This window comes from Corapipo altera, unplaced genomic scaffold (genome assembly GCF_003945725.1).
Source record: "Corapipo altera isolate COAL_440 unplaced genomic scaffold, ASM394572v1 45, whole genome shotgun sequence".
Classification (NCBI taxonomy): domain Eukaryota; kingdom Metazoa; phylum Chordata; class Aves; order Passeriformes; family Pipridae; genus Corapipo; species Corapipo altera.
The window spans coordinates 10891636-10915941 of NW_020884877.1; the positions used below are offsets into that span (position 1 = coordinate 10891636).

General features: G+C 36.4%; 1 protein-coding gene across 15 annotated transcripts in view; it reads left to right on the plus strand.

Annotated features, from left to right (window-relative positions):
- Window positions 1-24306, plus strand: part of ZNF385B (zinc finger protein 385B) — a 167491-nt gene that overhangs the window by 115131 nt on the left and 28054 nt on the right. For 12 of the 15 annotated variants that reach the window (XM_027637346.1, XM_027637357.1, XM_027637347.1 and 9 more), the window contains one exon: window positions 14184-14294. In XM_027637346.1, coding sequence (XP_027493147.1) covers window positions 14184-14294 — 111 coding nt within the window. Of the gene's footprint in view, window positions 1-11698; window positions 11893-13379; window positions 13445-14183; window positions 14295-24306 lie in introns of those variants that run through there. The other 3 variants (XM_027637359.1, XM_027637361.1, XM_027637358.1) reach the window with 3 other exon arrangements.

The following is a 24306-nucleotide window of genomic DNA, read 5'->3' on the forward strand; positions in this document are numbered from 1 at the left end:
TCGCCCTTCTGTTCCTCTTAAAAACATTAATAGTTCTAAATATGCTGTGGATGTATGTGTAGTAGTTGTAAATTCATGCCCCAATTAAATTAGTCTTTGTTCATTAGGACTTGTTCATTATATAGGAAAAATTAATTGAGGAATGATTGCACTAACTCCTTGGATACCTGTCTGTCCTTCTCAGTATGGGGAATAAAGCTTGAACAGATCAGCCAGGAAGGGATCTTCTAAAGACAGAATGAAGCAAAAAGATATTGTAGGTGCTGTCCTTCCTGGTCTTTTCACAGCAGCAGCAAACATTCTTGTCAGAACAGGACAGGCATGCTCAGATTGTCAGAACCTGAACCTGAGTTGCTTCATGGAAGGACAAACCCTCTCTTGGAAATGCTGCAGCAGCAGATCCAAAGGTGACATCATGTTTGTCCTGGCATCAAGTTCTAAATGCTCTTGCTCAGTTACTCATATCCCTCTGTCTGAAACACAGAACTTGAATCAAATTATTAGATGTTATTACTTAAAATGTTCTTGTTTATAAAAGAACAGGAGACATCATTATAGGAACTTTCCAAATTGGTACCTGCAATTTGGAATGGATGTGTACCCAAAAGTATTGTTTAAGCAGAGTTCTTTTTCAGCACACTAAAATGACTCTTAAGGATTTCTTAACAGGTAACACCTTACATATTGATTACATTTAAAAATCTGTAAATTAAGTACATAGTCAGAGGAAATCAAAATTAAGATTACTGTCATCCCCGTTGTGTTTATTATAATGTAATCTTGCTGGCTTCCATCATACAGCTTTACCTTCTGTACCATTCTCTCCCTACATCTCCCTGATTCTTTGTCTCCTGTCATCCATCTTGTGTACTGAATGAAGAAAGGATGCTTTGTGATCACAACATGGGAGGTCATCAAGATTCATGTACTAAGGTGGCTGAAAGCCAGGATTTATCACACAAGGCAAGCTTCATGTTCACTATCTGCATCTCCCTATGAAGATTTTATACTTCTAAAAAAAAAGAAATCTCACTCAAAATTCCAGCATATTCTACCTTGTTCTGAAATGAGAGCAGCACTGCATGACTCATATTTAGTTGAAGTGGTAAAGCCAGGGACCTGTCAATCTGCACAAAAGCATTATCAGCAACTTCTCAGATTCTATCATCGTAGAAAATAATCAGCAATTCATATGCTTCCTTCTGAGTTTGTTATGGCCTCAGGGGTAATCAAAGATTAGAGCATCTCTTGTAGCTTTCACATTAGTGAAACATTTTCCATTGAACTAGACCATGATTGGTTTTTAAATGCTAGTTCATACCTTCATGCTTTAGAGGACACATGGGTTAATGTGGCCTAGTTACTGCTTCAGTATCTATTTCTCTTCAAGTAGGTTTATGCTGATTCTTTATATTAGAGTTCTCTCAGTCCCCTTGCGAAGTGGACCAGAAATATTTTACATCTGCAAGTGAAGGTGAGCCGGCTGGAATGGGCTACAGGAAAGGAAGAGGATCTGAGTAGTAACTTAGTCAGAAATTTTTTACTCTTCTCCACCATTAACCTTGCCTGGACTAAGTATCCCTCGCCTACCCCCAAGACAACTACTGTAAGGGACTAATTTGCCCTTTCCTCTTGTGCATTTTCAATTATGACCCACATTTTTTTTGCTACCTATCTAGTTCTCATTTGAAGGGCCCAGCAATCAGTCAAGGCAAGAAGCCAAGTTCAGCAGATAAGAGCACAAGATGCTCGTACCGCTGGCTTCACTCACCCCTCTGTGCCAAGTGCCTCTTCTGCCTTTGGCAGGACACTGTGGCTTGGGAGCTTTCTCTTTCCTTAGCAGGGTCTGAATTCAGCCACTTAACACCCTGCTACATTGCCAAAATACGCTCTGGAGCACAACATTGTATATGGCAGGAGCAGATTACAAATGCAGCCAACAGGATGTTGCCAGCCCTTTATCTATGGTCGTCTTTATCTAAGTAGCCTGTCCCTGTGCTCTGATTTCCCCTTTTCTCTTTTATGGAGTGCTGAACTGAAGTGACCTGTTCTGGTTCTTTCCATCTGACTCCAGAGAGCAGGTGAAGCTTTGTAAAAGCCATACTTTACACAACACAGAAAGGAAATTTCAGCAATTGACTTAGGAGAGGTTTTTTGTAATGTAGGTGCATATTATGCTTGAGGAGTTTTGTTGTTCGTTCGTTTTTTTTAATCAAGAAATGGTAAGTTATTTCTTTCCTTGTAAACATTTTATATCCTTTCTTATAACCGTGCAGGCACAAGAGGTACTTCAGGTTTGCCTTTTATTCCTGTTTCAAACACTTAAAAACATTCCAATTTGACTTTTATTTATTATGGATACAGTAGTTTGTGTTTTCCAAGTCCTAGCCAGAATCATCCAAATGACATCACGAAGAGTCAACCTGTTACCTTTTATTAAGGGAGTAAAAGAAAGTAACTGGTATTTTTTCTCGAAAAGGAATTGGATGGATTAACTTCCTTCTGTCAGTTGACAGATCAGCAGGCAGATAGGAAACCCTGTCTCTCAGGAGTAAGTGCACTGACATGCACTGGTGAGGAACAGAAGTCCCCAGGTGCAGTAACCTTTCTCTACCACTTTGCAGGAGTCTGTCATCCACAGTGTGCATTTTGAAAAATGGTTCCTAAATTGTTGCAAAACATCCATTATTACGTGTAAAAGTAATTAGGTCATCAGCCTAATTTTTTAAAGAAATACAGTTTCTGTGTACAAATCCTGCCGTTTGCTGAGTCCGCCAGAAAATCTGTTCTTTGGCTATGTGTTTTTTCTCTGTCTTTACAGAAAGCTTGGAGTTAGTCTTTCCAACACTTCAGTATTATTTATTTCTTTTACTAGTCAGCACAGGAAAGCTCAGAAGCCTTTATCTTCATTGAATTGCTTTCTTTTCCAGTTAATAGTATGTTCCTGACACAAGGAAGCTATTTAAAGGGAGAGGGTTGTTAACCATAAATATTTTAGGCATTAGGCAACTGAAGGATGTTTTACAAATAGACTGTGATAAAAACATCTCCCCTCAAAGCAAGCAGTCACAGAATCGTAGTTTAAGACAAGGGACATGTGTTGCACCACTCTGCTTACAAAGATTTTGCTGTTTTTTTATTATAAACCTTGTCCTAAGGAAGATTCTAGAGCACCTTCAGAGAACAGTATTTCTCCATGTGTCTGATGAACACAGAAGTGGTTGCTTTTACAACATCTTGACTGTACGTGTCTGGTTTTCCTGCTCTCCCTTAGACCTTTGTCACATTGTTCTGTGAGAAACTGAGAATTGCTGCAATAATTATTAATTAAGAAATTATAAAAATGTATCTAAAATTTAATTCTTGTCATACTCCTTCTTTCTGAATGTGGGCATACCTAGTGGTCTTTTAATCTAGCTACAGCCAATTTTATGACAATCAAAGCGTGAAACTGGTCTTTCTTTTGCATACCTGAAAACCAACAATACACATGTCTGAAGCATCAACCAGCTCATTTCAAGTAACAGAGCAAGGCTGATTTGAAGATCTGTACCTTTCAGACCAGTCTTCTCTATATTCAACCTGTCTGACTTCACCACAGACTTCAGCTACTTCCCCAAGTTAACACTAGGGAAAGCATATCACATTTCTTGCTCATGTATTTGTTAGATGAGACAAGTTTCTGTCTTGATTTGTGTCTTTTTTACTTAGATTTAAAGAAAAAATCCCCTCTAAGCATAAAAAAAAAACCCCAAACCAGCAGTCTTTTATACTACATTAAGTTTCAGAATAGGCTTAATTAGAAGAATCCTATAGAGATTCATATCTAAATACATTGCTTTTAATCAGAAGCATTTTGAAGATTGTATAGTATGTGGTATTGATAAAAAAACCAAAAACATAAAACAAACAAAAAAACCCACCCAACCAAACGAAAAACAACAAACAAACCAACCAAAACAAACAAAAAACCTAACCCCAAATCAGAAACATCCTTATTGATTTTTAAGTGAAGAAGGCTTTATTTCTTACATACTGTGAAGAGCAGAAAACAGCTGTCAAAATACTTAGCAATTCTCGGTTCTGATTTGCTTCTCACATTCATCCATCTATACATTTATATTCAAATCTCTATATACACTTAAAATTTATCCTCATTTTAGATATTTCTTTTCAGTATGCAAAAAGTAATGATACTAATTCATTTCAGAAGACTAGATTTCTTGTGTCTTTATTCTCTCCTGGTCACAGAATTAATCAGAAGCTCTGAATTTGTCCCTAACCTCTCTTTGTGTTTTGGTGTTCTTGAGCAACCTGGGAGCAAGAAAACTCGAAACTTAGAGCAGACTCTTAAGAAGAAAAGGGTCATATCTAAGGACCATCTCAAAGATGAAAGCAAAAATCAGGAATCTTATTTTTCCTGTGTGCTGTCTAAGCTCCTTTTCTGACTACAAACTCCTAGGCTTGAATCTTTTGGCAGGATTCTGCTGAAAGGTAATTTTTCATGTTATTTTACTTATTTATATTATTTTACTGTCAGTTGGTAATAGGTAGTGTAACAAGAATAGTTTTGCTCTTAAAGTACATTATTGGTTTGCTTTTCAGTAAGTTTCAAACTGTAGTATGTTTTTATTTTTTACTGGATATGGAGGCAAGATGATAGTGGTTTTTGTCTGGCTGAGCACAGCTGAGTGCTCTGAATAACAGCAGTTTTAATAATAAAGAGCAGTTATATAGCGCCTTCTGTTAGATGATGTTGAAGAGTTATAACATGTAATTTAGACCTGTCAGCTTTTTTGTGAGGTTGCAAATATTTTTATCTCCATTTTACAAACGAACAGTATAAGGCTCAGGTGAAATGACTCATGTACAGCTAAACTTGTGAGCCAGCATAGCCACAGAGGGAAAGTAAATTGTCATATATAAGCAGTAGCGTAACCACTGGGTTTGCACTTCGTTCTTTTTCTCAGGTTTGGTCTGTCATGGTCCTAAAAGTTCATTCTTTAGATACAAAGTATTGTAATATGGCAGAGGAGTAATCAGGATGGATTAAAAAAGAAGCTACCAAATACTTAAAGCTGGTTCAGTTTAGTATAAGAAAAAGCATTGAGCCTCAGATGATTATTTTTTACTTATTCTCCTTTTCTTGATGGGGAATTCTCTTTTATCCCAAACCATTCTCAGCAGCTTTCTGTTTCTTTATTTCACCCTCAATAGTCTCCACTCTTGTATGGAGCAGAAAATTTGACAATTTTTACCATAAAGGTTAAAATATTAACAAACTCAGTCCTTTAATGTATTTATATCCTCACTTGAGAATAAGCCTTAGAAAAAGCAGAGACCAGACTGAGAATTACTTTTTTTCTGTGATGTCTCATCAATTCTTTCTTTGGTTCAAGTATTTCTACAGGAATCAAATGTTAAATTTTCATAATCTTTTACACAAAAATTTCTAAAACAGCAGTGGTACTTAATTTTCAGAACACTCTTTCTAAGGCTATCCTAGTTATGGTTTTCTAACCCAGAAATTGTTTTTAACAGTCAATAAATATATACAAGGATGAAGGGAAGGAAAGGCAGAGGAAATATTCCCAGCACTGGAAAAATTGTAATAAACAATAATTAAAGGTGTTTTCTCAATTATCTTTTGATCTTTGTGCTTAATCATAGCACGTTATATGGAGAGAAGAGATGTAGGAACAGTTTAGAGTTATTTACCAGATTTTCATTTTTAGTTTTAGTACCAGAGTCACTTGATTTAAGCTGGAGCAGTGCAAAGACAGAGGAGGACAGAAAAACAACAGATTAGGAAGTCCCTGATTTTGTTTCAGTTGTTCATTTTGCTTATGTTGGTATAAACCATGATTTTGGACTGGTTTAGGAGAAAGAAAATTCTACTGAGAAGGCTGAGATTCATCACTGGCCTCCTGAGCTTGGTCTGACAACATTTTGCCAATTAGACTTCCTGAGTGTAAACCCTACCTGAAAGCAGTCTCTGCTTCAGCATAAGGTTCCCAGTGTGGTGCTATTTCAGCCCTCTCTCAGGCTGAGATATCTCTCAGATAACATTCTAAGACAGAGAAGGACGTGTGGTGGTGGAATTACCTTTGCTGGCACACAGGATGGATGAATGAGCATGTCACTAAAGATTTAGGGCTGTGCTTCCCAAGTCAATGCTGAGGCAAGATGATGAATGCATTTCTCGTTAAAACAGAAAGGATCTAATTAAGCAGGTAGAGGGAAAGTATATTTGAACATGTTCTGACTTCTAGTACCTGTGTTTCAATGGCATACTGAAAATCTGAGAAGGAGTCAGAGGAAAACTACCAAATGAATCACAGTTTTTATAGTGAGAGGATTAAGGAGCTTGGTTTATCAAAGAAAAGGTTAAGAGCTGATATGATTGCAGTGTGTGAGTGCCTGCACTATTCAGAAGGTATTTGAGGTTAGGGTGACCTTGAGTAGAAAGCACAACTAGATTGAGTGGCTTATAATAGACTTGGGTAAGCATTGCTTCCACAGTGATGTAAATTAGCTTATTTCAAAACTTTTAAATCAAGCTGTTGAGGTGGGTTTTTTTCCTAAACCTCAGGCTTTGGTTGACCGCAAATTATTGGCCTTTGTAATAGGAAGGACTGAAGCATTTCAGTGAATGAAATTTTCATAAATTTTTTCAGGAAATTAGATGTAATGGTTCCCTCTGGCCTAAACCAAATCTGTAAATGACTGCAGACATCGCTTGCAGTATTGTCTGTGATTGTGAATGCAGACATGCAAAGAGAATCAGCCCCTTTTTCATTTTTCCATGCAAACTTGACTTTAAAAGGGGAACATACAGGGGGTAGCACACCAAGTGGCTCTACATTATACCATAAGACTGGACATAAAAATGTAGGGAGAGAAATTTAACTTCTAGTGTCTGGAGATAAAAATTCATCTCCCAGGTCTAAGGCACCAGCCCTGCAACTCTGTTAACAGAAATAACATGGAATTTACCAAAAGAAAATTAGCTCAACCTTAATCTTTAAAAGGAACATGAGGAAGCTGAAATTATTAGTGTTTCACTTCTTTTAAGACATAAAAGCTTGTTCCCAACTCTAGTTGTCCTTTTAGTTGCCTTGTACTAAAAATGAAGTAGAAATGCAGATTCCAGAAGTGTCTCTTTCCTAAGCCGTCACTCTTATTTCAGCAACAACATGTTAACAAGTGAATTACAGCAAGATTTTTGGTTTGCTTTAAAATGCCTCCAGGCTGATTTCACTGACTAGTAGTACTATGTGGAGGTCACAGCTATCACAGAGACTTTTTTTTTCAGGGAACTTGGAGCTTGCTGCAAAATTGATCAGAGCAGGAGAGACAAACACAGTGAGAAGTTGCATTCACTGAGATTTGCCTTCAGAGTACAATGTTCTTATTGTGTTTGGGAACGTTGTGTAAAAGAAGGGAGATACTAGCTCCTGTGGTCCAGATGTTTCTTAGTGGATGCTTATGTCTTTCTACAACTGGGGAAAGACATATACTCAGAATTTTAAAAAGGGGAAAAAAAAATCATTGGCTTGTTTCTAGCTGAGTGTGGTTGGACTTGATTTCAGTGAGATCCAGATTTCCTACTCTATGCAAATGTCTAAGTACGTTAAGAGAACCTGTTAAACAATAAAAAATTTGATTAAAGCAGCTCTCAGACCACAGAATTATGGTAAAAACCCTATAATGTTATAAATTAATTATTATTTTTATTCTAAATAATCATTTGCACAAGTCTTCAAATCAGTTGCTGGGAATATGACAGAAGTGCACTCCTGGCTTGGTTGTTGGCCATTTACATCTGCCTGTTTTTTTCATAACCCCAAAATGTTGTAAAGAGCATAGAGACAGAGGTGTGGGGAGATAGTATTTAGAGAACTGCAGGCTCACTGTACAGAAATACATCTCTGTGGGCACACTCTGTGTTACTCAAGGAGAATTGATACACAGAGAATATCGATGGCATTCCCACAAAAATAGAAAGTTGTTTGCATCACAGAATCTTTAGGTTGGAGAAGACCCTTAAGATCATTGAGTTCAACCATTAATGCAGCACTGCCAAGTCCACCACTAAACCATGTCCCTCAGTGCCACATGCTAATCCTTTACATACCTCCAGGGATGGTGACTCCACCACCTCCCTGATGGTCTGTTCCAGTGCTTGATAACCCTTTCAGTAATAAATTTCTACTTATATCCAACCTAAGCCTCCCCTGGGTATGACTTGAGGCTGTTTCCTCTTGTCCTGTCACTTGTTACCTGGGAAAAGATACTGACATTCACCTCGCTGCATCCTCCTTTCAGGTAGAGTTACATCAGTAGAGCTGACTCAAGTGTTCCTGGGGATGCAAAATAAACAAGGAAATCACAGAACCACAGAATATACCAAGTTGGAAGCAACTCACAAGGATCACTGAGTCCAACTCCTGGCCCTGCAGAGGACCATCCCTAAGAGTCACACCATGTGCCTGAGAGTATTGTCCAAATGCTTCTTGAACTCTGTCAGGCTTGATGCTGTGACCACTTCCCTGAGGAGCCTGTTCCAGTGCCCAACCAACCTCTGGGTGAAGAACCTCTTTCTAATATCCAACCTAAACCTCCCCTGACACAACTTCAGACCATTCCCTTGTTCCCATCACTGGTCACCACAGAGAAGAGATCAGTGCCTGCCCCTCCTCTTTCCTCTTATGAAGCCATGGTGGCTGTGACCAGTGACTGCATTGTCTTTCAGGTGTTTTTCAATACCTCCAGGAATAATCTTCTCCATAACTTTACCAGGCACTGGAGTAAGACCAGTGAGGCCAGTAGTTTCTGGGGTCCTTCTCCTTGGAAACTGGGACAATGTTTGCCAGCTTCCAGTCAGCTGGGACCTCTCTGGATTCCCAAGACCACTCAAAAATCATCAAGAGAGGTTGTGTGATGACATCTGCCAGCTCTTTGATGATTCTGGGATGAATCCCATCAACCCCACAGATTTGTAGGGATCCAGCTGGAGGAGCAGATCCTACACAAGTTCAGGGTTGACTTGAAGTTGATCATTCTCGCAGTCATGGCCCTCCAGCTCAGGGCACTGAGACCCCCCTCTTCACAGGCTCAGTACAATTTATTTCCAAGGCTCACAAGTTGGTGTTTGTTCGGTCTGCTGTGTATAGAGGTTTTTTAAAATAGCCAGAACTTCAGTTCAACTGAACGAGTTCTCCTGATGCACTTGCTTTTTTTTCTTTTTTCCCCTCCCCCTTCTTTCCTTCTGATGTCTGCTTTCAAGTCTCTTTGTAGTCTGGTTCATTTTCCAGAAGGCACCTGAAGAATCTGTGGTACCATGACATACAGCAGGGCAGGAAGAGCTTGTGGTAGCAAAAATTTGTAAGAGAACCAAGGATGAAATTCTTGGATTGCTGATGATAATGTGTAACAAGCAGCTCATCTAAAAATGCCTTTGTACCCGAGGATCTGAGGTGGTGAACATGATGCAAGTTTTTAAAACCCATTCCATGGAGAATGTAAGCTTTTTTTTACCAGGCAAATTAATAGATACCACAATAAGAATAGTATAAGAAGACACCTGAAACTGTAAACTGCATGTAAAGTGTCAACATAATTCCTTTTTTAGAGATAAATCTCTCTTTACAAACCTATTTGTAGGGATGAACAAATATGTGATTAAGGGTGTTTTATTCTGCTTAGTTTGAATTGCCAAAAGGGTTTTTGCAAAAACTCTTTGGCAAAAATTTTTAAGAAAATGAAATTGGCATAAGAGGATCCTTGCATGCCAAGAAGATACTTAGGAGGTAAGTGAGCTGAGGAAGTTTGATAATGGCAAGAAGTCCTCCAAGGTAGTGGAGTGGACTAAGAAAGACCACAAAATTGTGAAAGACCTTGATGAGACTGGAAACCAGACAATAATGGTTGGTGGAGTTAATTTGTGTAATTGCAAAGTGATGCATGCGCGAGGAAAATTTCAGAAAACTTCATGTAGAAAGAATTGGCCATAAAGACTTGGGATTGAGATCTTAGGTTTATAATAGTGATTCCCTGGAAACATCAACTCAGAGTTCAATACTGATCTACCCATAGTATTGTATGGTTCCTGTCAAAGTCTTCAATATATTTGATTGAATTTTTTAAATTTTGGTAGAGTGGAGGTGGGCAACAAGGATGTGGAAAGGAATGGAATGACTCCATACACAGAATGACTGAGCAAGGCAAAGATAACTTGGGCTGTGGTACAGGTCTTATAAAATTGCATGAAGCTATGTTTAAACAAAAGGAATTGTTTCTTGGTGCAGCAGACTGTAGACATTGGAACTCCATGCTAAGAGTGCAGAGTGTTTTACATCGGTGTCAGGGGTAGCTGTGCAAGAAAAAGTCACTGAAATTTACCAAATACACAGAAAACACCTAGCTCTGGAAAATTTTAAGTGAAAAAATATAAAAAAGCAGCAGAAAATACAATGCCTGCCCTCCTCTTGTTCTGTCCTTTCTGTTGCCACATTCACATTTTTAATGTGCTTTCAAAGTTACTGTCACAACTTTTAGTAGTTGTAGAGTATTTCTTACATTTGCATGTTCTGAAATTAGAAAGTCACAGAATCACAGGCTGGTTGTAGTTGGAAGGGACCTCTGGAGATCATCTGGTCCACCCTCCCTGCTAAAGCAGGTTCACCTAGAGCAGGTTGCACAGAATTGTGTCCAGGCAGGTTTTGAGTATCTCCAGGGAAGGAGACTTCACAGCCTCTCTGGCTGCTTAATCAAGTGCCCTGTCACCCTAAAAGTATAGATTTTAATTATATTCAGATGAAATGTCCTGTATTTCCATTTGTACCCATTGCCTCTTGGCCTGGGCACCACACTTGAGATATTTGTGTGCATTGATAAGATCCCCTCTCACCCGTCAGTTCTCCAGGCTAGAGAAGAAGTAGTTGCAGACTACTGCTGAAACCTGTCTGAATTCTCTCCATCTTTGCTCACTTCAGTAGTTTGGGTGGGTTTAAGGAGACTCATTGCAAAAAGATAGTATCTTCTACTTTGTTGGAAAGACGTTTTTAAATTTAACTTTTTATTAAACCAATTGAAATAGGAGATCAAGACTTAAAGGTTGTTAAACTTAGTTATGGCTACTAGAGCACTGTGAATTGCTTTGTTAATCCCCCCTGTAGCATAAACAGCATAGTGCAGATTTTTATTTGCATTTGTGGTAGCTGTTGGCTTCTGTTATTATTTTGTTTTATAGAACTGATTCTTAAATACTGGTGCTCCCCACTGGGCAAAGTATGCTGCGCCATTTCCTAATATATACCTCAACAAATAACTCCCTCCCTCTTTCCTACTCCATCCCCTCCCTCCCTCTCTCCCTGTATTGAAGAGAATAATTTTGTGTAATGATCTGAGATCAGTTTACTCTGCAACATTAATCTTCTAACAGAGAGATACTATTTTATTTTTCCAGCATGCTGTAATCCACCCCAGTTTCTGATATATTTAAAACCTATTAATTGTTAATGTGCACTTCTTGAATTCTAATCATGACCAGACTGCATGCAGGGCTCTGTTTTGGGAAGGATCATTAACCGTTCCCCTGGGGATCCCAAGTGGTACTTTCTGGAGGCAGCGTGAGCTGTATTATTTGTGTAGATTTTGTCCTTGTGCTGCTACATCTTTTTGAAACTGGGACTTTGTGCATAGTCTGCATTGTGTAGTTTTGAACTGCCTTGCCTAGCACTGGCACTGTGGATTGTTATCTGGAATGCACAGAGGAATCATTGATCATTGCTTCTTCTTCTCTTTTTATTTTTTTAAACGGGACTGCAGACGCTAGTGGGTATTTTTGCTGTTTCTTTTCACCGATCTCAGACACTTCAAATGGTTGAGGTACTTTTCAGCATTACTCTTTTCTTCTAGATTAACTGATCTAATGATTAGTAACTACTAATTGTTGAAAAGTAGTTACCAGCAGGTTGAAAAGTAAAACGTATCTTCCATTTAAGGAAAACTCCAACCAACTATTCCCTAATAATACAACAGTTTTTTAACATGTATTATAAATGTAATACTGTATATATTTATAATGCAATAAATGTATTGACTGTCATAACTTTTAGTTAATGACTTTTAGACAGCTCATAAAACTTTTAGTCTGCATGTATAATTGTGATATATTGCGCAGGGCAATGCAATAAATGGTATAAGTCAGAAACAGATTTTTTTTTATGTTTTAAGCTTTTAAAATTTGGACTGTCACTATATTCTAGAAACAGAGGAAAAATAAAACAAGGATATTTATTTTAGGTTTTTTTAGGTTTCTCACATTCATTGTAACAACACTACATCATTTAAAAATGCGGTAGTTTATTTTAGATGAGGTGCTTTTACTTCTGTAATTGTCTTAATATGGTACCCCTATGGCAGTGAAATACATGATTTAATGGCAAAAGCTGATAACATTTAGATCACCTCTCCAGAAAATTTACTACTAATGCCATTTACGAAGTCATGCATTTGATTTAAAATGAATTTAACAAGAAACCTATGTAGCCATCATCAAAAAAAATTAGGCATTTAATACTAGGTAATAGATTCAGAGAATGTCTTCTTTGGCAGATATAGTGCAATATGTTTTTCTTGTATTTGTTTGTGTGTGTGTGTGCATATATGCGAAGAAAATCCTCATTAATGCAAGCTTCTCTGGAAGCTTAAAATTTGTACTAAGGGGAAATTACAATCTTTATCCTGATGTTTGGAAAGTCTGGAAGCAGCTAATTTACTGTTCTAATTCTTTAATGAATCAGTTGCTTTAACTTTTGTCTCTTCCTTTTGTAAGTCAGCTTAGCATCAAGTATGTGATGTGTACCACCTGAGATTAAACATCCAGGTTTGGCTTTTTCAAATAGTACTGTAAAGGAAAAAAAACCCATCACTGTGACTACAAAGGAAACTTCAAAAAAATTTAACTTTTTAGCAAATCAAACTATTTTCTTCTGAACTGGTTTTAAAACAAAATGGTGAATGAGCGTCCATCTTATGTTATAAACTACCATTTTTTGCCCTTTCCTCTTCAGGATTCATTTCTCATCTTAGATAAGGGTGGAGGACCACATCTGCACAGATGCTCATAGGATAACTTGGGTTGGAAGAGATCTCAGAGGTCATCTGGTCCAACCTCCTGCTCAGAGCAGGATCAGTCGTTAGACCAGAGCAGATAGTTTGAGTTTTTTTAATTAGAAAAATAAATTTGAATAGATTTGCATCAGGAAATTAATTTTAATCTGTATTCATGTCACATCAGGAAGAATGACAAATTATGATTAATTGAGGCCTCGACACACTCTGTTTTCTGAACATCCTGTGTTATTCCCCAGCTCCTGCAGTGTTAACAGCAGAGCACTCTGTGATCCTGAGGATATTCTAAACTGGTGACCGACAGGTATTTAGAAAAGATGTAATCAGTTCTGAGTTCCTGAAAAGGTTCAGTCAAATTTAGGATTAGTATATTCAGGTTTTCACTTATCTCACATTTTTCAGAGTGTTGAAATGTTTTCTGAAGCTTGGTAGCTTTCCTTGTACAGACACTCGCTGCATGTTCTTCTGAACCTAAGTGTTCCCATGGGCTCCATCACTCATCAGTTCTGCATGAAAATGTTTGGGGATTGCAGCCTCTTTTCCCAGCAAGTAGTATTTCTAATGGAGACTGCAAAAGACCTCGTCTCACAAAAATGTCTCCAGGAGAGAATATTTTACCAAATAAGTGCCAATATTTATCATTGAAGGAAAAATATGTAGAAATAAATGACAGTGACTTGTCAGGGTGCAAAAGTGGTTCCTGTAATGTGTCACTTGGATCATCAGATGACTTTTTGCAATTCAGATGTGGTAGTGGGGCCCTGCAGCACAAAGGATGTGCAGCTTTGGGGAAGGAACTATTTATTAGCCTGGGGATGGCAGCAACAATGAAGTTGCCTTTTCTTCATAAGCTCTGGTGTGATACCGATTCCCTAACCTGTGTTAAATCTAATTTTTATGAGGACTGGAATCTTATTTGTCCTGTTTATCTCAAAAAAAAAAAAAAAAGAAAAATCTTCCAGAAGAAAGTTGTGGGTTTTTTTTTTCTTCTGTACTGTTTATTGTCCTGAAAAGTTGTAAATTGATTATTGTTTGTTCTCCAGATGGATCCTGTGCAAAAAGCAGTCATAAACCATACATTTGGAGTGTCCATTCCCCCAAAGAAGAAACAAGTAATTTCCTGTAATGTCTGCCAGCTTCGCTTTAACTCTGATGTAAGTATGGCCTATTTTCTTTTTTTTTCTTAGTACATTAGGTATAATTAATCTAAACTTCTTTTTTCCAAAATAAATCATTCCAGTTCTGTCTACATTCTGCTCACCCTGCTGGGTTATTATTTTGTTCACTCAGAGGTAGAAGTCCATAGAGGATGGACTCTTGATTTTCTTGAGTAGGTCTGCCTTGATATCCAGTTCCCTGTCCATTGATGATACACCATTTGATGATGCAGTAACCTTCAAGAGATATTGCAAATAGAAATGCTTGTTTGGTTGGGTTTTTTTAAAAAAGGAGATGAAGCAGACAGAAAAGCTTCCCCATGAGTTCTCCATGTCATATTTGCCCTTCTTACAGAAGAAACAGCTTTTTCTTGTTGTTCATACATCCTTGGTGATACGTCTTTAGATTTCTCAATAAATTCACTCTTCCAATAACTTTCATTTGTAATAAATATGAACACTTCTTGCTGTCTTCTTAAGTATGGTAAAGTTCATGGAAACTGTTTTCTGAAGTTTAATTAAAAAAAAAAAAGCATTGCCAAAGAGTACCTTGAGTGATATGTTTAAAAAATATATACCCAATTAATGTTTTTCCTGAATGGCTTGAAAATTAAAGAAATTCAGGAAAACTATGTATAAAATTATGACCTTTGACACTCTAAGAATATGTACTTTTCTGTTATAATTTCAATCTCAGAATTAGTTTGCAGACACCTCCTCAAAACCTTCAAGATCTTGGTGCTCCCAGAGATTTACAGTAAAGCACTCATATCTATTACCCTGGTTTTCTCTGCCTTTAACATCCCACTTTGAAAAGTGTCTTGTAAAGTGTTTTTCCCAGTTTGGCTTTCCTGTCTAGGCTGGTAAGGATTTTGAAGCAGTGCTATCTTAGCTTCAAATTGATTTCTAAATTTGTCATCTTTTGACAAGCTTATTAAACTTTCTTTGAACTGGCAATATGTGCTTAGTTAACTGATATCAAAAGTCATTATTTTAAATTTAGTTGCCTTTCTTCTTTAAGGTTAAGATTTAAGGAGAAAAAAAAATCTTTCTGCTCTTATACTTGGTCCAGATATCTACTTTTACTGATTAAATCAAGGAAGCAATAAAAGTTTTTAAACTTTCCTAGGACTTCCTGGATCTGAATCTTGCTCCTGAGCTGTACATTGCAGTTCAGCCTGTCCCTGCTCTTCCCTCTCCTCATGAGATCAGGGTCCCTCTGGTGATGGGTCCTGTCCCTAGAGTCACTCTGTCTGCACTGACATTCAGGTGGGCAAACAGCACTTCAGGCAGACAAACTGAATCACAACTGACTTGAAATAAACAAACAAAGAAATACAGCTGAAATGTTATAGCATTTCATGCATCTGTCAACCAAGCAATTTTTCCTATCTAACCTTACAAAGTAGAACAAAGAGTGCATATCACATTCTACTTTCATAGTGGCACCACAAAAGCACAGCCAATTATAGGCACGTTGCTTCTTCTGGGCCGGGTATATTGAATATGGTGTCATGCTCTTTCTAAATGTGATGAATATACTCAGTTACAGTTGCTAGAAAATATTATCATCCTTTTGTAATGAATAGTTTTTAAGAAAGGATGAAGCACTGACTGTGCTGAAATGCAGCTCCTTACTTTCCACAGCAGTTTAGTTTACCAGAACATTAATAAACAACATGGAAATTTGGTTTTAGAATGTGCGAAGGTTATAGCAGTGTTACTAATACCAGAAGATACTTAAATATAAATCTAAGTTTCACAAATATTTCATAACCACAATGTACAGGAATATTTGAAAAATGAGTCTTCATAGTGTATTATAAAAGCTGTCTAGCCATTCGTTGGATTATTCAGCCTCTCCTGACTAACTTTTTATAAGATTTTAAATCTTTCATCCAGGTTCAGTCATTTGACCTTAACAGTTATTTATATGAGCACATGTTGCCTTTTCTGAGAGAGTGAGATCTTATTTTATTTGGATATTATTGTCACCTATATACACAGGCTCACATACCCCATAATCTGCACTGTTATAATTTGTCTGAGGTAATACTCATGGGGTTTCAACTAAGCTCTGCAGACTCTTGTAGTTCTTTCTTATCTTGTTAAAACTCCTTCACAGAAACAAAAATGTGGACTCTCTGCTTGTATTTTTCTTTTTGGTCCCTTTATAGTGTGAAATTATGCTTACTGGGTGGAATGGTGGAATCCATCCTGTGTTTGCTGACTGGGGAAAGAGGAAGTCAGATATGTGTGAACCTTGTAATTGCTGAATCTTTCAGAGAATCGATTCTATGATGTGACATCTTAAGAATGTCACAAAGTTATTGAATGCCTTTTGAGTGGCATCAAATTCTCTTAACTTGCATTAAAGCTTCGACATAGCACGTTGCAGAATGAGATTTGTAGTACAACCACTTTACACTTTGTTTCTTCTAGCTTTACAAGGCTGACATACTCCTTGTTGTTGATAGGCATTTCATTTCTTTGAACTTTTTGATCTAAATTATGCAAGTAAATTAAATAAAAATGACAAAAGTAAGCTATTAAGTAGTTTTGGTGTTGTTTGTTTTTTTTTTTTACTTTTGTTCTCCCAAATGAATTTCATTTGCATGGTGTTTGAGAACTCTGACCTGATTCTAGTACTATTTTATGTATTGCATGAGTAGCATACAGACCAGTGGATATTCATCAGTGAGAAAAAAATTAGTTTCTTTGCCTGAAATCTTTTCCTTGTGCTATGGACAGTCACTGATCTGGATCAATAGACAAAAAAAAAAAAATCAGACTAGTCAATTTATATTTGTCAAACCCCCCTCTAAATTAATGCAGTAAGTTGCAAAGGTTTCAAGTTTCTTTTGCTTATGTTTAGCTCTGCAGGTTTAGCTTTAGTGAGTGTGTTCTGCCATCAGATTCAGAGGCAGGGATCTACAGCTATCTGCAAGAAGAGAAAGTCTGATATCAGGGGGGGAAGGAAATTTTAAAATAAGTTGCCTTGAATGTGGGAGTAACTCATATTGAAGCGATACCTTCCATATTTTGAAAAATAAAGTTGCTAGGATGATGCCATTTTTTTTCCACCATATTATAATTTGAACAGTGTTTCTTAACTGTGTCCTCCAAGTCTTCTGTACTTTAAAAACAATTTTTAAAAGTACAACATGAGGAAAACCATTGTCTACAGATCCTAAATTTGGTCTAGTTTTAGGCTGGGATGTCTAACGTTTTCCAAAAAAGAAATGATGGGTTTTGACTCATACTCCCAGATGTTCGCTGTCACACTCTGTCTGTCCTTTTCTAAAGTTCTTTAGTCAAGTTTGGTCAAGTTGTATTTTTCTGCTAATAAATTCTGGCACAACTAGCTTGAGCACCCCTTCCTATCTCAACTCTCAAAGAAACTGTAGTGTAGTGTAGTATAGTATAGTATAGTATAGATGATCCAAAGTCTTGAGAAACAGAAAAATAAAATGCCATCTCTTTGAAGTAAAACCAAAATAAAAATTGTCCTTATAACCTGCATAAATCATTTCTTTTTCTTACTCCTTTTGTTATTAATGTTGTTTCTGTTACTGTTCATTTTCTGATCTCATTGATGTTTCCAGTAAATTGTTCTTATCTCAACCCATGATCTCTGCCTTTTATGCCTTCAGTTGGAGGGGGGAGTGGAAGCGGCGCATGGTTTTAGCCAGAGTAGTAAATTGGAGAATACCATTCATAGACCACAACAGGGAGTTTGCCGAATCCTAATGGTATCAGTAAGAGGGTCCAGTAGCAAGAGGGCAAGGGGAAAAAATGGATGTTTTCTATCCTATATAGACTCTTTCTCTAGGCTCGTTCTTTCTCATTCCTTCTGGCAACTAGATGAATATGGAGCATTTTCAGCTGCTGCTGTGTTGCAACAAGTCTTCCAGCACCTGTGGAGCTTTGGTCAGGCTGTCCCAGAGATGTCTATTCTGTTATGGCATCTGACACTGTAGCTTGCAGCCATAAGAGAAGAGTGAGTTTTGGTTGCAAGGATGCCTGTTTGGCTTCTGCAGAATTGCTCTTCTCTCCGTATCTATGAATCATCATCTTGTGTTCAAGTAGTTTCTCTGCTTTTCTCCCTCATTATTTATATTTTATTGTTTATTATGGAGGTTTTTGGGGTTGTTTAGCCTGGAGAAAAGGAGGCTCAGGGGAGACCTTATCTCACTCTATGCCTGCCTGGAAGGAAGTTGTAACAAGGTGTCAGTCTCTTCTCCCAGGTAGCAAGCAATAGGATGAGAGAAAATGGCCTTGAGTTGTGCCAGGGGAGGCTTAGATTGGATATTAGGAAAAATTTTTTCACCGAAGGTTTTCAAACATTGGAACAGACTGCCTAGGGAAGTAGTAGAGTCACTATCCCTGAAGGTATGTAAAAGATGTGTATATGTGGTGAACATGGAAGTGCAGAGTTAACAACTGAACTCAATCTTAGAGGTCCTTTCCAACCCAAATGATTCTGTGAATCTATTGATAGTCCACAGAGTTTTTGGAGCTTGGGCACTAGACAATTATGTCAGTGCTAAACCAGTCCCTTAGCAGACAGACTTCTCTATAGTCCAGACATGCAAATATATTATGCCAACAGTCCATATGTGTTATTGTTCTGATTTTTGGTAGTCAGGTTGTTTTGAAAACAGATTTTGTCGTCTGTTGATCATGTCTAAAATAAGTATCTGCTTCCTTCTGCATGCTTTCTCTTTCTTATAGAAAGGTCTTTGACTGGTAGGGACTGGTAGGTACCATCTTGTTAATAGGATGTAATTTGATTGAAATAAACTTGTGTTTGCACAGTGTGTTGCTCTGTGGTTAAAGACCACAAGTCAATTCTGCTTTTGGTGTCACTTGCATAGACTCAAAAATCTGCCTTGTAGGCAGATAAGAAAAAGCAGATATAACAGTTTGGCATTAAGAGATGCTGAAGGTCATCTTATTGTTGAATGCATTTAAAGCTAATAAAAATGATGTGATGATAGACCATAATTTTAAAAAGCCAGAAGGCAAATTTTTGAAGTTTAGGCAAATATTACAAAAAGTTGACTTTGCAAATTTCAATTAATCACTCATGCTGTCAAAAAGATAATAAACAAAATAATCAATAGCATCAAATAAAAATCTACAGAATTGTCATTGTCTTTTGTCAAACGTTTTACATTTTCCTTATAAATAAGACTATATTGATTCTTTGGGTATGGATGGTAGTGAAGCGGAGAGGAGGTAATTAAAAGCATAAATCTCAGGAACTTGTGAAGGTAATTTTCTGTTTTGTAGACAGAACTGACAAAATGATGAAAGTTGTTAGCTCCAACATGACAGAAATATTGCATGATTATAGAGTACAGGGTTATAACATGATGAAAGTTCTGTTCAAATAACAGCTATTTAACAGAGCTTTTAACTAAGTTTGATAAGGTATTTAAAATATGAGTTGACTTCTTACAACATGGCTGATCTTCACAGTTTTATGGTTTTTCTATGTTCATTTCCATAGTAATCTGCCTTGCTATTTTGAGCAATTAGTTTTTAGAAATTCATAAGGACTGAATTGAAAAAATAATGCATAGCTTAGGTGTAAAAAATGCATGAAGATTTTGCAGATTTCTTCAATTACATCTATTATTAATAAGAAATGAGATATAACTATATTTTTCAACACTACTTCCTAATTTATAATTTCATGTAATTTTTATTGGAGTTATGATTCTAGTCTAAATTCTTCTTAATTTATACAGTCAAATAAATATGCATACTCTTACAGGATGGGTCTAACAGGTAAACTATGTGATCAAACATTTGGTAGACATCTTACTATTAAGAAAGGGAGCTTTATAGTTTAAGATTGCTGTGAATATAAATGCTAATAGGTTATAAACATAAATACCTCTCTGTTCCTCCTATCTTGCACACTTAGTTGCTTTCTCTAACAGGACCACTGCTATTGTAATCAGCTTGATGTATAAAAGAGGGCAGGAACACAGGTGTTGAGAGGTGATCTTTCTACAGTCTGATTTATGACTGTATTTATGACGTTATTTTTTTAGCTGGAATTTATGTAAAACTTTTTTTATGGTATGCAGGAAAAATTAATCTTTATAGTTACCCCGTTACAGAATAGAAGTTTTCGGGATTGTTATATCTGTTCAGTCTTTCAGTTGTAAATTTTCTATGTGGTTGAACTCTTACTGGCAGAAGCTTTTGTGGTATTTTCAACAAAATATTTTTCATTAGAGATCACCTCTGTATTAACACCAAATGAATTTATTATTTGAGACAGAATCATAGAATCTACGATTAAGGTTGGGAAAGACCTCTAAGATAATCAAGTCCAACCGTTAACCCAGCACCACTGTGTTCATCACTAAACCATATCCCTAAGTGCCGCACCCGGATGGTTTTTTAATGCTTCCAGGGACAGTGGTTCTGCCACTTCACTAAGAACCATGTTAGAGAGAAAATTGCTGTTGAGAATACTTCCCATCCAGGGTGGAATTCCTGCTTTAAAAAGGTACAGTATCAAGTGAGAAGGAATAGGAGCTACAGGCCACCACGTTCACTTCCATTTAGTTGTGGCACTCACCTAGCATTGCACAGCTTAGGGCACGAACCCAGATTTCCCACATGGATACTTCAAATTCTCCCTTTATTTCTGTACTTCTCCTTCTTAATGCCATGCAACTCTACATATATTTAATTTTATATGTTAATTGCCAGACTGAATAATGTGGTACCAGATTCAAACATTTAGCCAAAGAGTTGTTGTTACAATTGTTTGATTTCCATGAAGACTTACTGAAGGGCTACTTCAGTTGATCTTGAAGAAACCTGTAAAAAATTTTGGTCTCACACACATATACACTGAACCTTTAGACTTAGTCAAGCCTTGCGTAGGTTAATATTTCGTCTCTTTGTATAGTAATAAATTCAGTTAATTAGGCATTCACACACCAAGTAGATTCTAAAACTCAGTCACTTGTGAACTGTCAAAATGAATAGTGCTGGTTTCAAATACACTGTCAGTCATCGCTCCTGACAGGGGTAATATTCTGATATCCTTTGTACTACAGTCTGGCCTTTATTTCAGAGTTTTATTAAAGGTAGTACCGCTGAATCCATATGATCTGTGTGTTTCCTGGTTATCTGTATCTATCTAAATATGCATATCTATACGTGTATTTAACTTTAGGTAAAGTAAAGCTACTGAGGTTATGTTAAGCATTATAATATGCTAACAATATGCGTATTTGTTTTCAAAACCATATTTACATGTAGAAGATGATTTGAATTGCTGATCTCTTATTAGATGCACTCTAGTATATAAGGTTATTGTATATGTATTATATGTAGTCTCAGAGTTTAACATCCTGATTCTTAGATTTTAAACTTAATAATTTGTAGTTGAAAGTAGCAATTAAATTAAGATTTTAAAGAGTGGAAAAAGTTGTCCTTTCTTACAACCAAGTCATTAATCCTTATAACCTAGAGGCTTTCTTAAAAATTAAAAAAAAAAAAGTTCACAAGCTTTGATTGATGGGGGTTTTTAATTAATACTAAAAGACTAGGAATGGAACTAAAAATCTAGTTTGCTTAAAGAGAGAATGGGAGTCCTGCCACCATTTTAAGGTGTAGAAATTTGAAAAATTATGGGAGAAAATTGCATAATTATCTGTCTGTCAATTATATTATTATTTGCAACTTAATTAAAATACAGCTTTTCATGATCTTACAAAGATGCAGACATATTTTTAGTGTAATAAAATATTCATCCTGTTGATCAAAAAATACTGCCAGACAAATGCATGAACACTTGTGTGGAATTTGGCCTGTCAGTACAGAGGTATTTTTGCATTCTGATACATAGTGTCACATTTATAGCAGCTTAAAGCTTTTCCTGTTCATTGAATCTTAGTAGTCAGTACTTGGCAACTTTCTGGGCTGCCTAATAAGTAAGGGGTTTCTATTTTAAAATGTGCAATATATGTGTATCAAGTTAGTAGACCACAGTCAGTTTTAGAACCATGTAGAAATAAGATTTTCCTTTCAGTAGGTGAGTCCTTTCATAGAAATATTTTATTTCACTTTTTCAAAAGTGTCCTCCTTAATGAAGAATGCATTTTGTTTAAAAATTGTAATAATGTTAGTTCAATTATGACATTTAATGTTGACTATATAAGCAATAAATTTAACTTAATATTTTTGAAATTAAAAAATTACATATTTAAATAATATTGATTTGCGGGAGAGTTAAATTATTTTGCTGTAAAGTGTATTAAACCCTACAGTAAATGCAGTCATATACACTGGAATAAAGTATTGCACCATTAAAATCATAGTATATGAGTACAGAGAGATTTCTTCATTTTGGCTTTTCCTAACTTTTTTATTTTCTCAAGTATTGTTTTGCTGATACAGAATTTGCATGCATTAGTTGTATGCATTATTTGCATGCATTAATGATGATCAAAAAGTACATTCAGTGTCCATTTAAAATATTGCATCCCTAAGAGATTTACTCTTAATTTAATTTTATATTTTATTGGGGTTTTATATTAAAACTGGTAAATTATTTTTTATGCACATGACTTTTGAACCCTATGTGTGCAGAACTTCCCCTGTATTATCAGAGCAAATGAAAATAAATGTTCAGCTTCTTGCCTTAACTAAAAGTGAAAATTTTACATGTCATTGCTTATTTCAAAGATATGTTTAGTATTTCAATGATGTATTCTACAAAGCTCATAAACTGTGCTCTATTGCTGTATTTGTGTCACCAGTAAGTTTTAAGGAGGACTTGGAACAAGTATCATAGAATATTCTAAGTTGGAAGGGACCCCCAAAGATCATCAAAGTCTGACTCTTAGATGTAAGAAGATTGAACCTTGGTGTTATTAGTACCAGTCTCTAACCAACTGAGCTAATCTCAGGGTCACTGAGCTAATCTCAGGGTCAAATATGTTTGCCTTTAATGTGGCACTTGTGCAAATATTTTATGAAATTAGGGTTAGTAATTATCAGGAAATTAATAATCAGAACAGTCGGTACCAGTAATAACTAGAACTTACATTCTAATTTCAGTTTTCCTCGGCTGCCCTTTTTTATTTTGCTTCCTGTGACTCCACAAAACTCCAAAGGCTTATGTAATGCAGGGACACTGCATTTCAGTTACCAAAAGGCAACCGAATCAAATTATTTATCCCACAATGGATAAAAAGCAAACTCTGAACTTCGGGTGTTTCTGAAAGGACTAGAAAATAGAACTTATGTGGGTAGAAAACATTGCTTCAACACCTCGAGGAACAGTCCTCCAGCTTCATGTTTAAAAAGAGTATTTGCATTTCTACTCACAGAACAGAGATGAGTTGAAAGCACCTAAAATTCCAAGATTTAACAAAATCCAGCCCCTGGAATTGAAACTATAGAAATACTTTCAATTTGTACAAATTGCAAAAATAAATATTATGTACTTAACTGACAAAGTGAAGCAGCAAAATCATTTTCCAAAGGTAGATTTTGCATCCATAGCTACTTTCAAATCAAAATTGGACAATTGCTTTTTTCCGTTCAAAGACATATAGGCTAGTTTGAACGGTATTGGAAAGGGCTGGCATTTTCAAAAACCCTACTTAGATGGTCATAGCAATACTTTTTGGCCTTATAATGTACAACTATGAATTTAAGAGATTATAATAATTACAAAACTTAAATAAAAAGTGAGTCCACTGACCATGTTTCCATGAAGCTTTGCTTGTGTTTATGGAAATCTGAATTTTAATTCTGCCTGGACTTGTCTGTTCTTAACAGGTCTCATATACACTGTATGAAGGATTGAATGAAGGGAATCAAAGACTGTAGTAGGTTATTACTGATATTGCAGGCATTATTATTGCAAATATCAGCAGAAAGGCTTATTATCAAGGAATTGACTTACTAAGTCTTTCTCTTGAGTGCATTTATGTCTCTTATGTTATAGCTTTGGCCTCAGGCAGCA